The 13,268-nt window shown below is 33.2% G+C and overlaps 2 protein-coding genes across 2 annotated transcripts; both read right to left on the bottom strand.

The window, feature by feature from the left end:
* Positions 1 to 1,606: 1,606 nt before the first annotated feature.
* Positions 1,607 to 2,767, bottom strand: LOC120348170 (uncharacterized). Its single transcript, XM_039418295.2, has 3 exons — positions 2,520 to 2,767; positions 2,324 to 2,443; positions 1,607 to 1,953 (listed from the first exon to the last, which is right to left on the bottom strand). The coding sequence occupies exons 1-3, from the start codon at positions 2,629 to 2,631 to the stop codon at positions 1,808 to 1,810; spliced, it is 378 nt and encodes a 125-aa protein (XP_039274229.2). The 5' UTR covers positions 2,632 to 2,767; the 3' UTR covers positions 1,607 to 1,807.
* A 2,896-nt stretch (positions 2,768 to 5,663) lies between these two features.
* On the bottom strand, positions 5,664 to 11,815 carry LOC120347918 (uncharacterized). Its single transcript, XM_078118136.1, has 17 exons — positions 11,684 to 11,815; positions 10,669 to 10,743; positions 10,325 to 10,384; positions 10,149 to 10,247; positions 9,546 to 9,626; positions 9,316 to 9,348; positions 9,130 to 9,186; positions 8,514 to 8,591; positions 8,281 to 8,376; positions 7,811 to 7,855; positions 7,634 to 7,726; positions 6,929 to 6,994; positions 6,451 to 6,498; positions 6,278 to 6,361; positions 6,125 to 6,189; positions 5,968 to 6,033; positions 5,664 to 5,726 (listed from the first exon to the last, which is right to left on the bottom strand). Exons 1-15 carry the CDS (start codon positions 11,813 to 11,815, stop codon positions 6,130 to 6,132), a joined length of 1,107 nt encoding a protein of 368 aa, XP_077974262.1. The 3' UTR covers positions 5,664 to 5,726; positions 5,968 to 6,033; positions 6,125 to 6,129.
* Positions 11,816 to 13,268: the final 1,453 nt, after the last annotated feature.

The raw sequence follows: 13,268 nt of genomic DNA, 5'->3' as shown, positions 1-13,268 counted from the left end.
TATGCCAAACTGGAGAAATAATAAACCTGTACTACTAATATCATTTTACAACACGAATTACATAGATTTACGGCATTAAAACACTATAATAATAACCTAATACACAGAGGAATATCTACACTGCCGGCAGTCTGACAAACCAGCTACAAGAGAAAGTTACACAGTTGTTCACTAGTGACTCAAGTGGTAAGAATAAATATGGGCGTACAGAATAAAACAGAGTTATAGACGTGGTCGTCTCAAAATGATGATAATTTAAAGACCGATAATTTAAAATTTGTGGAATAAAACTCTCTTTACCGAGGATGTGGCGTACACGGGCTCGCGACAGAATGTCGATATGATTTAAATGGTTATCGTCACTGGGATTTTAATTAGATTAGAGTTGACTTGATTGGCATTTTCAGAATCTAAGCGGGAATGAGCATTTGGCAGCAATGTGATCGGATTTAAATGGTAATGTATTGGTAAATGGTAATACAGTATATCAGTTTAAGATTGCTGTGATGACGCTTGTTTTATCTTTTAAATGATGTCATGTGATATTATTGCTCTATTTTGTGTTTTTAACACTGAGGGCGCTGTGACACTGTCGATCTGTCCTTCGGTATCCTGCTAGCCCAGGGGTCTCAAACTCAATTTAACTGGAGGCCGCCGAGACGGAGCCTTAGTGAGTCCGGGCCGCATCCGGTTTTTCACAATAAAAGCATTAAACTTAAAAAGTTAAATCTTTTTCTCTGTCTTTCTATACGCAAAACATGTCAAAAACATAAATGTAAGTAATTCCGCGATGGACCTTTCCCCGAGCATCTACTTCCTTGCTTATTCCGTAACATGGGCTAATCAGTAAGACGCAAAAAGTGACGTAACAATAGACTTTTTCGCAAACGCTCAGACACTTGTCACTCAGAAAGATTTTCAGGCAAGTTTGTAAACATTACCTCGTTTTTGCATGCTATTTGTTAGTTTTGGGTTGTGTTTCAGAAATTCAAGGATGAATCAAAGAACTCAATGATCATTCTGATTGCTTGGGCGTCGTAGTTTAAATGTCGTATACAAATATTAGTCTAGAAATAGTTGTGCTAGACTAGGCTAAACTTCTCTACAGGTACTTTCTTCGGGGTCAAAGGTCCATCGAATATCATGCCTACAGATACGGTACTGGTAGGTTACCGTGCCGCATATGCTTTTCGGGGGATAGATTATAAAATATTTTGCTTTACTCTACTTGTCCTGATCATATATTAAATGCATCAATCATTCTAACTGAGCTGAGTGACTTACGGGCCGCACTAACATTAAACTTTCATACCAAGGCGGGGGCCGCAAACTATCGTCCTACGGGCCGCAATTGGCCCGCGGGCCGCGAGTTTGAGACCCCTGTGTTAGCCTATGCTGTGGTTTGCCGTAGTGCAGTTAAGATAAGATAGGATTTACAATTTCCTTAATGCACAAATATGGGAGGTTTCCTATAGGTTCTTAGCGGAGCGGTTGAGAATGAATATATATATATCGTTTATCGCCAGGATTTAAAAAATCTTGATTAAGATAAACTAAGTATAGTCCAAATGAATTGTGCATGGTCATAATCACCGTCCAGCGACTTGATCTCTGTCGTTAAATGTAAACATATGCAAAAAAAAATTTGACAACGTTTGCTATTTTCATCAAACTGTATTTACAAAGCATAACAAGACAACAATTGAAAGTTGTTATTATATATATTGCAAATATTAACTCTCAGAAGCAAGCCTACTTGCGAAAAACACATGGATGGCGATAGTTGAAGATAATTTAATTGAACACTTTAATTGGTGATATCGTCAAAAGATTTGTGGCAACTGAATCCATCCCCAATGTATCCATTTCTGCAAATACATTCATAGCTTCCGTCTGTGTTCACACATGCCGCATATAGACTACATTGATGCGTTGCCACACACTCATTCTCGTCTAATTTATAAACATAAATAAAAGTCAGTTGAGTTACTTTCTGAGAAGAATAGTAGAAAAAAGAATGGCGTGACAGCAGATTAAAATATAGGATCCAAATTTCAAATATGCGTTTGTCTCCTATTCGCATATATACATGGGAATATTAAATTGGTTCCCAGTTGAGTTAATATTACAGCCGCAGTATCTGACATAAAATAGAAACTAATTTCTCTTCAAGGAATTAGGGAGAAGAGCTTTGCTAAAGGCGAATACCACAAAAGTAATCAATATTTGGCTAAAGGAATTGGTGGAAGGTTTGCTGTATTGCGTCTCGTAAATATCTGAACTGGAATAAACGTTAGTGTTGTAGATTACTCACGGTATTAACCTGTGCAAATGTATCCACTTCCTTCATATCCTGCATTACATTGACAGTAATAAGAAGACTCTGCAGTTATGCAAATGGCGTTCTTGTCACAATTGTTTTCTGGGAAACATCCGCTTGTGTCTGTACGAAAATAAAAAAGTATTTATCTACTGAATGAAATTAATCTTCTTGCAAACTTAAATTTAATCATACTCACCTATTATCTGGAAAACCGAAATTAAAATAGTAAAAATTGATAACTTAGAAGACATTTCAAAAAAGTTAGAGCAGGCCGGTATATTGTGCAGATTTATTGATTTCTGTGACATAATTTATAAAGCATGAAATCTCATTGAATACTACTTTGCAAGTTATCAAAATTCACCTGTCAACTCAGTATTTATATAACCTTTTGTAGCATCGTCTTGGCTACATTATCTCACTAGTCACCAACTACCCTCTTCATCTGCCCACCAGGTACCATAACGTAATCTAGTTCACTACTTTCAGCAATATTCAGATTTTCAAACATTGGATGCCGCTTCCAAACAACTCATTATACTATGTCATATATTGATATACTACAATATATTGATTATCTATTGATGTTATTATAAAGAAACTTTCCACAGACAAATTCACTATAGTATGCATGAATTTGATAGCATAAGGTAAGAATATCTAAATAGCTCGGAATCTTTTACCGAAAAACTTTATCATCTACTAACGCCATTCACAACCTGAAAAATTTTATTGCTAGAATAATTTTGATAGTTCTTACGCGCCATGTCTGAATATCTGGAGTCTTAAAAGAATAATACAGATTATATATTATTTAGATGATTGCGCTATCTCATCAAAATCTAAAAAATGAAGTCTTCCTCAAAATTTTCCTCTCATCCAACGCGTTCCGGAAACATATGTCAGTGAAAGCACATTTTTAATACCTTGCGTGATTCATCTGAAATACCCGTAATTCTTATCGGTACAATACAGAATATTTGGATGATTCCGCCACGTTTGTGGAAACCAACATTTTTGACTTCCTACCAAATGTTGCATACCCCTGGAAGCCCATATTAAAGGGCTATTTTCAAAAGAACTCAAATAATTTAGCCTAGAATATCGACATAACCAAAGCCAACGCTCATATTTGCAGCTCTTACGTGATATATATACCTAAACTCTTTTCTCAAATAAGGTAGAATTTTTGAATAGATGCGCCATTTTATCCGCAAGTAAAGAGAGGAACTTTCCATTTGAATTTTAACCCCTAACAAACTTCCAGTGACTCAACAACATACATCGCTATTTTTTATTCTATTTGGTGGTATGGATTCTGTTTCAAATTGCCCCTGCTTCACAATTAATTTACAAAAATTGAATTGAAGTGATTGTAAACCTAAACTACAATACCTATATTGCGATTAAATATTTTGGTAAGACTAAGCGAGATTTCGATTGATTCTTCAGCTTGTCAAGCATTGGAATTTCCATTTTCAAATAACATTCTTCGGTAAAAACTTTCTTCATTCCAGCTATTGTGTAATGAACATAATAAAACCGTACAATCAGCATACTATACATTCGTAAAACAACACTTAAGCCTTTGTTTTTTCTCACTATTTTATCAATGAATTCTCCAGCTCAATTGGAATTTCTATTTTCACATAAAATTTTCTGATAAAAATATATTTTTTATTGTCAGTACATTATGTAACGAAAATAACAAAACAGTACAATGGTCATATTAGGCATCAGTGAAACAACACTTGATGCGTTTGCCTCTTTGTAGTACTTCTTCATCTGATTTGAGAAAATTACGCCATCCATTTTTGTCGCCGACTTGGTTACTGGATGTCGATGTTATCACCCAGATTCGGAAATAAAATCCTGCAATAAAAAACATCTAGGTAATATAGCAAAGACATACAAGCTTGTCATTCAATACTATATATAAATATATTTATAGCACGGTCACTTCTATTCATATGAAAAAAATTAAATAAATTTAGTATGAGATGATAATGACTTTAAATATAAAACCTATTTATTCCGGTGAAAAACCATGGTGATTTTTTAATATTGCTTACAAATTATTCAGATATACGGTAAGATCCCTTACACAACATTTTGTATCGAGAACGTGAATTCATAGGTTATTTCATATATTCAAAAATATTAGATTTCAAAGTAAAATCTATTTAATCAGATTTTTTCGTTATCAAGTTTTCAATATTAAAATACAAGATGAGCGAACCTCAATGAATTTGTCAATGTCAAATTCTTTAGTATCTTCTTTTAAATCTGAATTCGCCTTTTTAATTTCATTGTCATGTCTCTAAAAATTAATTAGTACAAATAATGTTATCGAATAATATAAATGCAGTGTAAGCCTACCATCAAAGGTATATATATATCTGCTGAAGTGAAAATTAATTTAACAGGTTGCTCAATAAGTTGTGAGTTACCTTATTATCTTCATTTACCAAACTTTCAGTATTTTCCAATATTTCGTTTATGATATCTTCAATTGGAGTTTCGGGTTTTTCCTCGATCTGAAATATGGTATAAGAATACTTACTTACATTTTTACGCTTGAAGATATTAACCCTCGACTAGATTGTCGCGCAAGCCGAATAATTTTAGATAACTTCCGTAATTGAAGTATAAATAAAAATATGTTAATGGAAAGTGTTAATGGAAGGTTACTAATATTTCAACAAAAAAACTCAATTGGATTGAAATTAGACAAAGCAAAATGATGCGATGGGTTTTTCTCTCTGTTCCAGTAAGCTATCTAGCGGATGTGGTAGAGGCATAAAACGTCAAAATTAAAGGCTGCTACGAACAGTTATTTCTTGCACTGGGCTTACAGTAAGTTTGATAATTTTGAAAATCTCACATTGATTCGTTCACCCGATGAACAGTCTTGTTCAAGTCCTACAATATATGTCGCTCTTGAACGCATCTGTAAAAGTTACAAACTTTTCAGTTAAGATACTTTTTTATTGTCCTCTATTGCGAGTTCATTAGGGAGTTCTTTCCACATTTTGTGAGATTTTTACAGCCATCTGCTTTCGACTCCAAACATTGTCTTAGATTTCGATCAAATAATGAGTATTAGAATATATATAACACCTCTCACTCTATTTTTCAACCGGATTAAAATAAATACCAGTTTCTTAGTAAGAACTTTAAGCATAATATTGCAACTAACATCTCTATCAACGTAGTCCAATTTGTTATTCAAAATTTGATCCACAAACTGGCAGCATGAGTCATCATCAATCTGTAACACATAAAACATAGATTGCATGAGTAAAAAGTTTTATTTTATAAGTAGTTCAACATTACTTACTGAATGCAGTGAAGACACATCAGTAAAATCAGAATCCACAACGTAAGTTGCTTTTGATTCAATCTGTCAAAAACGAATTTAAAATACATTTGTGTATTGAGTTCCAGTGAGTTAAATGTAATGAAAAATATAGGCATTTCATCTCAGATAAAAAGGATAATAGAGTAATAGAACCGAAGAACATGATTTCAAGTAATTGCTGAGACGAGACATTCATACTTGAGTATAGCCTACTACTTCATCTAAAGACGTTTTGTAACTATTGCATTTGACTTTATCTTATGTCTGTAAAAAGTTAACGAACTTCTCTGATGTCAATCCTCTCGTTATGGTCAAGACTTTGGTCAATTGATATAGGTCTCACATCATTCTAAAATATTTTTTCATTAAAATTAGGTATTACATAATAATTTTAAAACTATAAATTAGATTATTAATTCAATTTTTGAATATTTTCTCACTTCCTTCATGCAATAGGAGGTTCTGTCGTAGTGTCGACCTGCTTCTTATCAGAATCCATACGGCCCTGTAAAATAAACATTGGTCAAATTACCAAAGGGTATTTGTACTAATCGGTGAAAAATACTCTTTTTGATATATAATATTTTACTTACAATGATATTTGAAACATGTGCCTCGAGATGATTTTCAACTTGTCCAAACATCCAATCCATTCTCTCGGCCACTGCCATTGCAATCTAGAACATTAGATTATTATGTTTGTGATGTCGTTAGTAAGTACCATTACAAATTTCTAGTAATATCAAAATAAATGCTAAAATCTTACTTTGATTTCTGTTGATTTCTCAGTTTGAATTAAAGCATCTTCACTCTGCTAAAACAATTGAAATAAATATTCGCAAATGATATATACAGCGCTTAATTGAATGCTGGATCATAAAATATTTGAACAGTGGATTTTATGAATACTAGTTTAGGCTGTTACTGATATATACCGTTATAGATATTCTATTCTTCTGTACATTTTCACCGGATTCAATTATTTTTCTACTTTTCATAAATAATATCTTATTATCCGATACTTGTAATTAGTTATCTCATGAATAAGCAATTTATCATCCTGAGCATCCATTAAACAACAATACATATGTCTAGCCCAAAATGACGAATAAAATAAGTCGATTGGTTTTCAATTTTGTTATCTCCATATTGAAGTCATTTTTGTGGCTGAGTGAGGGATAATTCTCCGTTAATATGCTTGTGCCGATTTTAAAGTATTTCAATTAAAAACAAAGTTAATAAACCTCTCTTACGACGCTTCCCTCTCTGTGTTCCAAACATCCAATAACTGATGTTGGTACTTCATCAACCTGAATTGAAAATATTTACAAAGATCCAATCATTATGGCTAACTAAAATAATTTGAAATAAATTATAAAATTGCCCAGGAAACAACATAAAATGAAAACGAGAATATCAGAGACCGAAGACTTATCGATCGAAAGTTAGGGGATCCCCCAAAACAGCGCTCTTACTCCATAGTGACACCTTGTGTCCCATCACTAATTAATTAATAACTCGCTAATTATACGACATAATTCGCCCAAAATCAATAGGCTTCTGGTCCGAGATAGGATGAATACACATGCAAAATCTGGAGCAGATTCAGTCTCGCTTTCGTGAGATATCGCGCGCATCTAACAGACAAACAGACATACACACATACAGACAGACAAATACCTATCAACATACTTACCGATTAAAATCGATAAGTAATAAGTTTATTTCTTCAGTCATGACACAAGATTGGTATGATACCTACATCAGCATCTCCGAAGTTTAAACCCATCCGTTTAAGTGAAATAATCGTTATTTAGAACACTGGATCACAGGTATACAGCAATGCGCGTAATGTGGATAATTTAATAAAAATGATTCAAATTACAAATTTGCCAATATTTTCATACTAATATATAGTTCCCATTTGCAATGTGTTATAATATACCCACAATTAATTTGTTATTCTTGTCCGAGATTCTCTCAAGTTGCTTTTCAACATGTCCAAGCATCCAATCCATTCTTTCAGCAACTACCATGGCTATCTATAATATTTAATTGATAATTTAAAACAAATTGATTTATTTATGTGTCTACACCCAATGTATGAATAAGCTACAAAATCTTACTTTGATGTCTTCAGTTTTCTCTGTATGGTTGTCGATTTCTTCAGCCTGTTGAAACAAATGTAGCGATGAAAATGCGTTCGCATTTAGCCCCACCCTTTTATCAGTCTCTTTTTTTCAAGTTGTACTTTTTGAAGCAAATAATGGTCGTGAAAAATAGAATGGTCGCTTTTAATCAGCGGTGTTAAACTTGGCTGAGACCAAAAGAAACTGGATAATTTCTCATCAATTCACATAACTAATTAGCGATGGCTGTATCAATATAGAACTCATAACTAGTAATAATAAAGTACCTTAAAATCAGTCCAATATAGAGATACATGAGTCCCGACAGGGTGATTAATTCTGTCATTATTTTGCACATTATTATGCACGATAAAAAAAAAGATACAAGGCGATACCTTTACTCCGAAAACCGTGAGCAAAACTTTAGAAAACATTCAGGTAATTTTATAACAAATTGTACAACTAACCTTTGCTCCACATTGTGTTTCATTTGGCCCTTTTCTTGTTATGTCTTTCTCGAACACAGATGAAGGTGTAGTGACAGGTTGATGTTGTGTATAATCCTGTAGAAATATGATATATTAGGATAATTTCAATCGTATACTGTCAGAGTTTTAGATAAAATTTAGATACCCTAATTATTGTATGGGGCAGTATAGAATTGAAGGTTTTAAAATTATTGACAATAATAGTAACTGACCGTCAACTCATTGCTATTTATCCAATCACGTGGATATGGTGGTGGAGTATTTCCCGGTAATCGATAAAATGAATTTGGCTGAAACAAGCAGGAATGAACAAATATATTTGGAAAACTTTTAAACAACAATTACTATTTAAACTTACAAATTCACATGGTAATTCACAATAGACGTTCTATTCGTAATAAACGAATTAGAAATCGTTGTTTTCAACTTTGAGTATTCATTTTTCAATTGAGTATTTTAACTTCAAAATTTTGGCTATCAAATATTTTATCAAATCCCAAAGTTTTCATAAAGTAAAACTATCAATATTGAATGTATTTATGAGTCAACTGGCACCATCACCATGCCTATGGTGGTATGTCTGTTGTTATTTAGCTTGCCCCGTACATCGAATGTTGCAAATTTTTGTCATTTCATTTCAGTCCTAGTTGTAATGTTTCAAATTAATAATAGCAAGCAGCCCAAATTCACATTTCGTGAAGGGGTGCAATAAATTGAACTTACCCCTTCCCAGTCGCAAACTTTTTTTGCGCTGGAAAAAATGTAAACCAATCTTTTGCATGTAATTCATAATATTGTGAACTATTTGCCAATAAATAAAGCAATTACCTCTGATGGTTGTTGGAAAGCCAACATGAAGTCTGGCGATTCTGATTGGTCTGGGTCCTATAAATAAAAATATAAACCCCATTCAATGACTGATGAAATCGTCTTCACATCGGAAGGAATAATTGCAGACACGATACCATATACAAATTTCGAATGCAATGTGACAAACAAACGAAATAAATTTACCATTGATCGTATCATTGCATATTGGATGTCCATCTGAAAATAGAAAATTCAGTTTATTAAAAATATTCAATGAGAAAATTTTATCCACATATATAATTCATAACTGTCTTACTGGACCTCCTGAAGTATGCGCACCAAGATGGCGCACAACCTGAACTCAGGTTGTCTACCAGGTTAGAGTTCAGGTTATACGACATCTTGGTGCGCATACTTCAGGAGTACCGTCTTACTCTCTCTATGTAGTCTAAGCTTTGGCGCTGTTCCAAAATCTTTGCAAATGGGTGAGGCGGAGTTGGTTCCCGAAAGAAATCCTAAAAATTAAATATTTAGTTTGTATGTCGTAAAATATTGAAGAAATTATGGGTTATAGGTTCCAAGTTATAAGTTTACAACAAGATTTCGAACTAAATTTTTCAGGAGTGGCTATCAAAAATTGAGAAAATGACCTCATGTGGGAATCTAATAGTATTGTATTTTATTACATATATCATCAATCATCATGCAATATAGCTTCGCAGTCAAAGAAATGTTGTATTCAACTGTTGTATGCCGAGATAATGTTTTGAGTCAAAGACTCCAAATTCTGGAGGAGCAGTAAAGGCCAATGCCCCGTCATACATGTTGAAAACCTTGCTGTTAGAATATGATAAAAAATTATCACGTGGATAATATTTCCAGACACGGTCGACAAGCTGAAATACGTGATGCTACTGTTATTTAGGTGGGCTTGGAGTCATAGTTTGAAAAAACGCACATGAGTTTCAATTTCATAAACAACTTGAAACGAATGAATTCTCATCAAGGTTATTGATGAAGCACAAATAATTTCTTACGTCATCTGAAAACGATCGTGGCAACTGATACTGAAGGGAATCTTTTTCGCCATCTGTTCCCTTTTTGCACTGAATACCGGATACTGAGGCCTCTTGGTCCTTGAAAAATGGTTTAAATTATAGATTTATTAATTTTTGTTAACAGGTTCAAATTCAATAAATTTATTTTTTCTTACCCAAATTTCCCATGAACTCCCCGCTCCATCTCCTTGTTTTCTATGAAGGCATGCACAAAACTGTAAGTAAAAATGATAATTTGTCTGTGTCCTCTCCACTCATAATGTATTGCATAATGCAAAGATAAAATACATAAATTTAGAGTGAGAACACCAATATTCGAATCAGTACTAAGATTTATTGAATTGAATTGAAAATTCTAGAATACAACAATCGATCAAATTTGCTAATAACCTCCATATATTGCTTCACATATTCTCGGCGAATTTCTAATAAAATTTGTCATTAACTATTTTATTTTTATTTTGACATTAATAAAACATGAGTCTGTATTTGGACAAACCGTTATGCAGTGCGTCCTAAACCAATTCAATATGGTAATGATCACAGAAGATGATATTGTAGCTCTAGAAGATTCCTGAATAGAAAAAAAAAATTGTTGTTGAATCATATACATATAGTAAGGGTACTTCCGTAGTATGTGAACCAAAATGGTGGACACCGGAGCTTACTATGTGTAACAGATTAGAGTTAGGCCATAATTTTATCCCAATTTTTTTTTATTTTAGTACTATTACGAGTTTGGGAACTAGCCAAGTGACTCTCGTTGTATTTGTACCTGAAATGAGGGCCTAACCCTAACCTGGTACACATACTACGTTACGGTGTCCGCCATCTTGGTTCACATACTACGGGAGTACCATAGAATGTATTGATCTGACTTAAAGCATTACAATATTCATAAATTATCCATTTTCCGCACACGTAGATACCAAAATGGATTGAATGTTATCCGTTGAACATGATTCTTTGCAAACATTGCGTAAGTGTATATCTCAGTGTTTTGATTTTATATACGAAGAAGTTCCCATGGGATGTTTTGCATATTTCATTTACGATTTCAAATTATTTCAAATTCGATATTCAAATTTCGGCAATAAACTTCGAATATATTCGCTTAACATTGTGGAGTTGATGTTGAGGTGTAACTGACTCCTCGCACTCGCTGGTCGGCAATAATACCTCCAGCACTTACCATGGTTAATATTGAAGATTGAACTCATTAAAATACCATGCCTTTACGCCGCTACGAGGTAATGCGAGAATTAGACTCTACATTCTACAATCTACATCTACCAGAACAGGCTTAGATATTAACATTATGACGTCACACAATGCTATGAAATGTGAAAAGAATTCCACATTTATTAAATGATCATCTCGTTCTATCCTTTTCTCGGTACTTTATCATTGGGAAATATAATATTTCAATTATAATAGAGTCGAATATTTATAAACACACACTTAATAAATCTTATAATGGATCTTAATACTACTGCAAAATATATTTATCCAACCTTCTGGATCTTCTTTTTTTGCTTTTTACGAAAAATGTTTGCACATTTCTTCAACGATTTTGAGACTTTAATCACCGATTTTGGCCAATCTATTTGGCGACGATACACACGAATTCTTTTTCCGTTCCCCATTTTCTATGTACAAGCAAAATATATAATTAAAATCATACAAACTAATCATTATATCGGAAATAATTCAACCACTTACCATAGAGTCAGAATTAGAATAAAATTGTATTTTACGAATACCCAGAGACAGATAAATTTCGATTGTTTGCTAACAATATTTGTTTATAGTGATGTCATAATCAAGTGTTTCCTCATTAGCCTGAATATGCTACCTGAAGGAAAACCATTCAAACGGTCGATTAATTTTGCGACAAATCCCGTTCGAGAGTAATACTGCAGAGTTTAACTGAAGTTAAATATCTATAATCAAACTCACAACATAAACTGCGTGCAACTTATAAAGCTTTCTAGCTGGCGTTTGCAACAGCAGCTAATCATACAATTGATCATATTATTTTTTCTGTATATTTTTAATGACAAAAAAATTGCCGGGAAATCAATATTTATAGAAAATTTACAGCTCTCAAATGCTGTTCAAAATCATTGAAGTATAACATAATTCAGATCAAGGAACTTTTTATTCAAATCTGAACATACTATTGGGACCATTGTACTGAAATCAGACAATGTACATTCTAAAAAGTCTTAGTGTTTCGCCTCCCACAGGAAGTCGTGGTGTAGGTTTGTTTTCGTGTTATTATTGAGACCTAAATATTAGTTTTGGGAGCTCACCTTCGCCGAAGTTCCCGATTTGTTTCCAGTTGTTCCTGATTTGTTCCCAGTTCTTACATAGGGCTAAGTGCTTTAGTGGAATATGCAAATTCAATTCAACTTGAATAAATGCTTCTTTTATCAGGTTAGCCATGGATGTTAGCAAACTACTATTTACGCCTTTTTGTCAATACACATACTCACCCCGCGTCCGCATCCCATCTTTCGATATTTGAAGACAGTCTTGAGTCACAAATACTGTAATTATTCATCAGATATATTAAAGTATGGAATTTATTTTTTGCCTGCTTTGATTTAATGACTAATGTGAATGCCTGGAATATCAATTATTGCTTGTTTCCTTGCGTCCCAACCGCAAACTTTTTGCGATTTTAAATTACTCCACCACACACAAGAGGGCACTCTCGAGTCACAAAATTGTGATTACAAGCTTGTCATTTACGAAGAAATTCTAGCAGCGGAGTCTACTATTACTAAAAAAGTATGTGTAATTGCAGCAATCAACTTATTAGATAAACCCAAAAACATAAGAAATCGATCCCAAGATATTTAAAATATTTTCATAACTATTTCATAACAATGTTTCGTAGTTAAAGTGTGTTTTAATTGCTTTTACTTATGTATGCTGTATTTGGTTTTCACACGAGATATTTCTTGCATGAAGTTTAAATCAATTGTGATTATCTATTCCGAATATCTCTGAATATCTATAGAATTAGGTTAAAAGTATAAGTTCTTAGTATAGGAAAATATTATACACGCATATCGGTTCATCTTAGGTCTA

Source organism: Styela clava, chromosome 11 (assembly GCF_964204865.1).
Source record: "Styela clava chromosome 11, kaStyClav1.hap1.2, whole genome shotgun sequence".
Taxonomy (NCBI): Eukaryota; Metazoa; Chordata; class Ascidiacea; order Stolidobranchia; family Styelidae; genus Styela; species Styela clava.
This window is presented reverse-complemented; position numbering and strand designations above follow the sequence as displayed.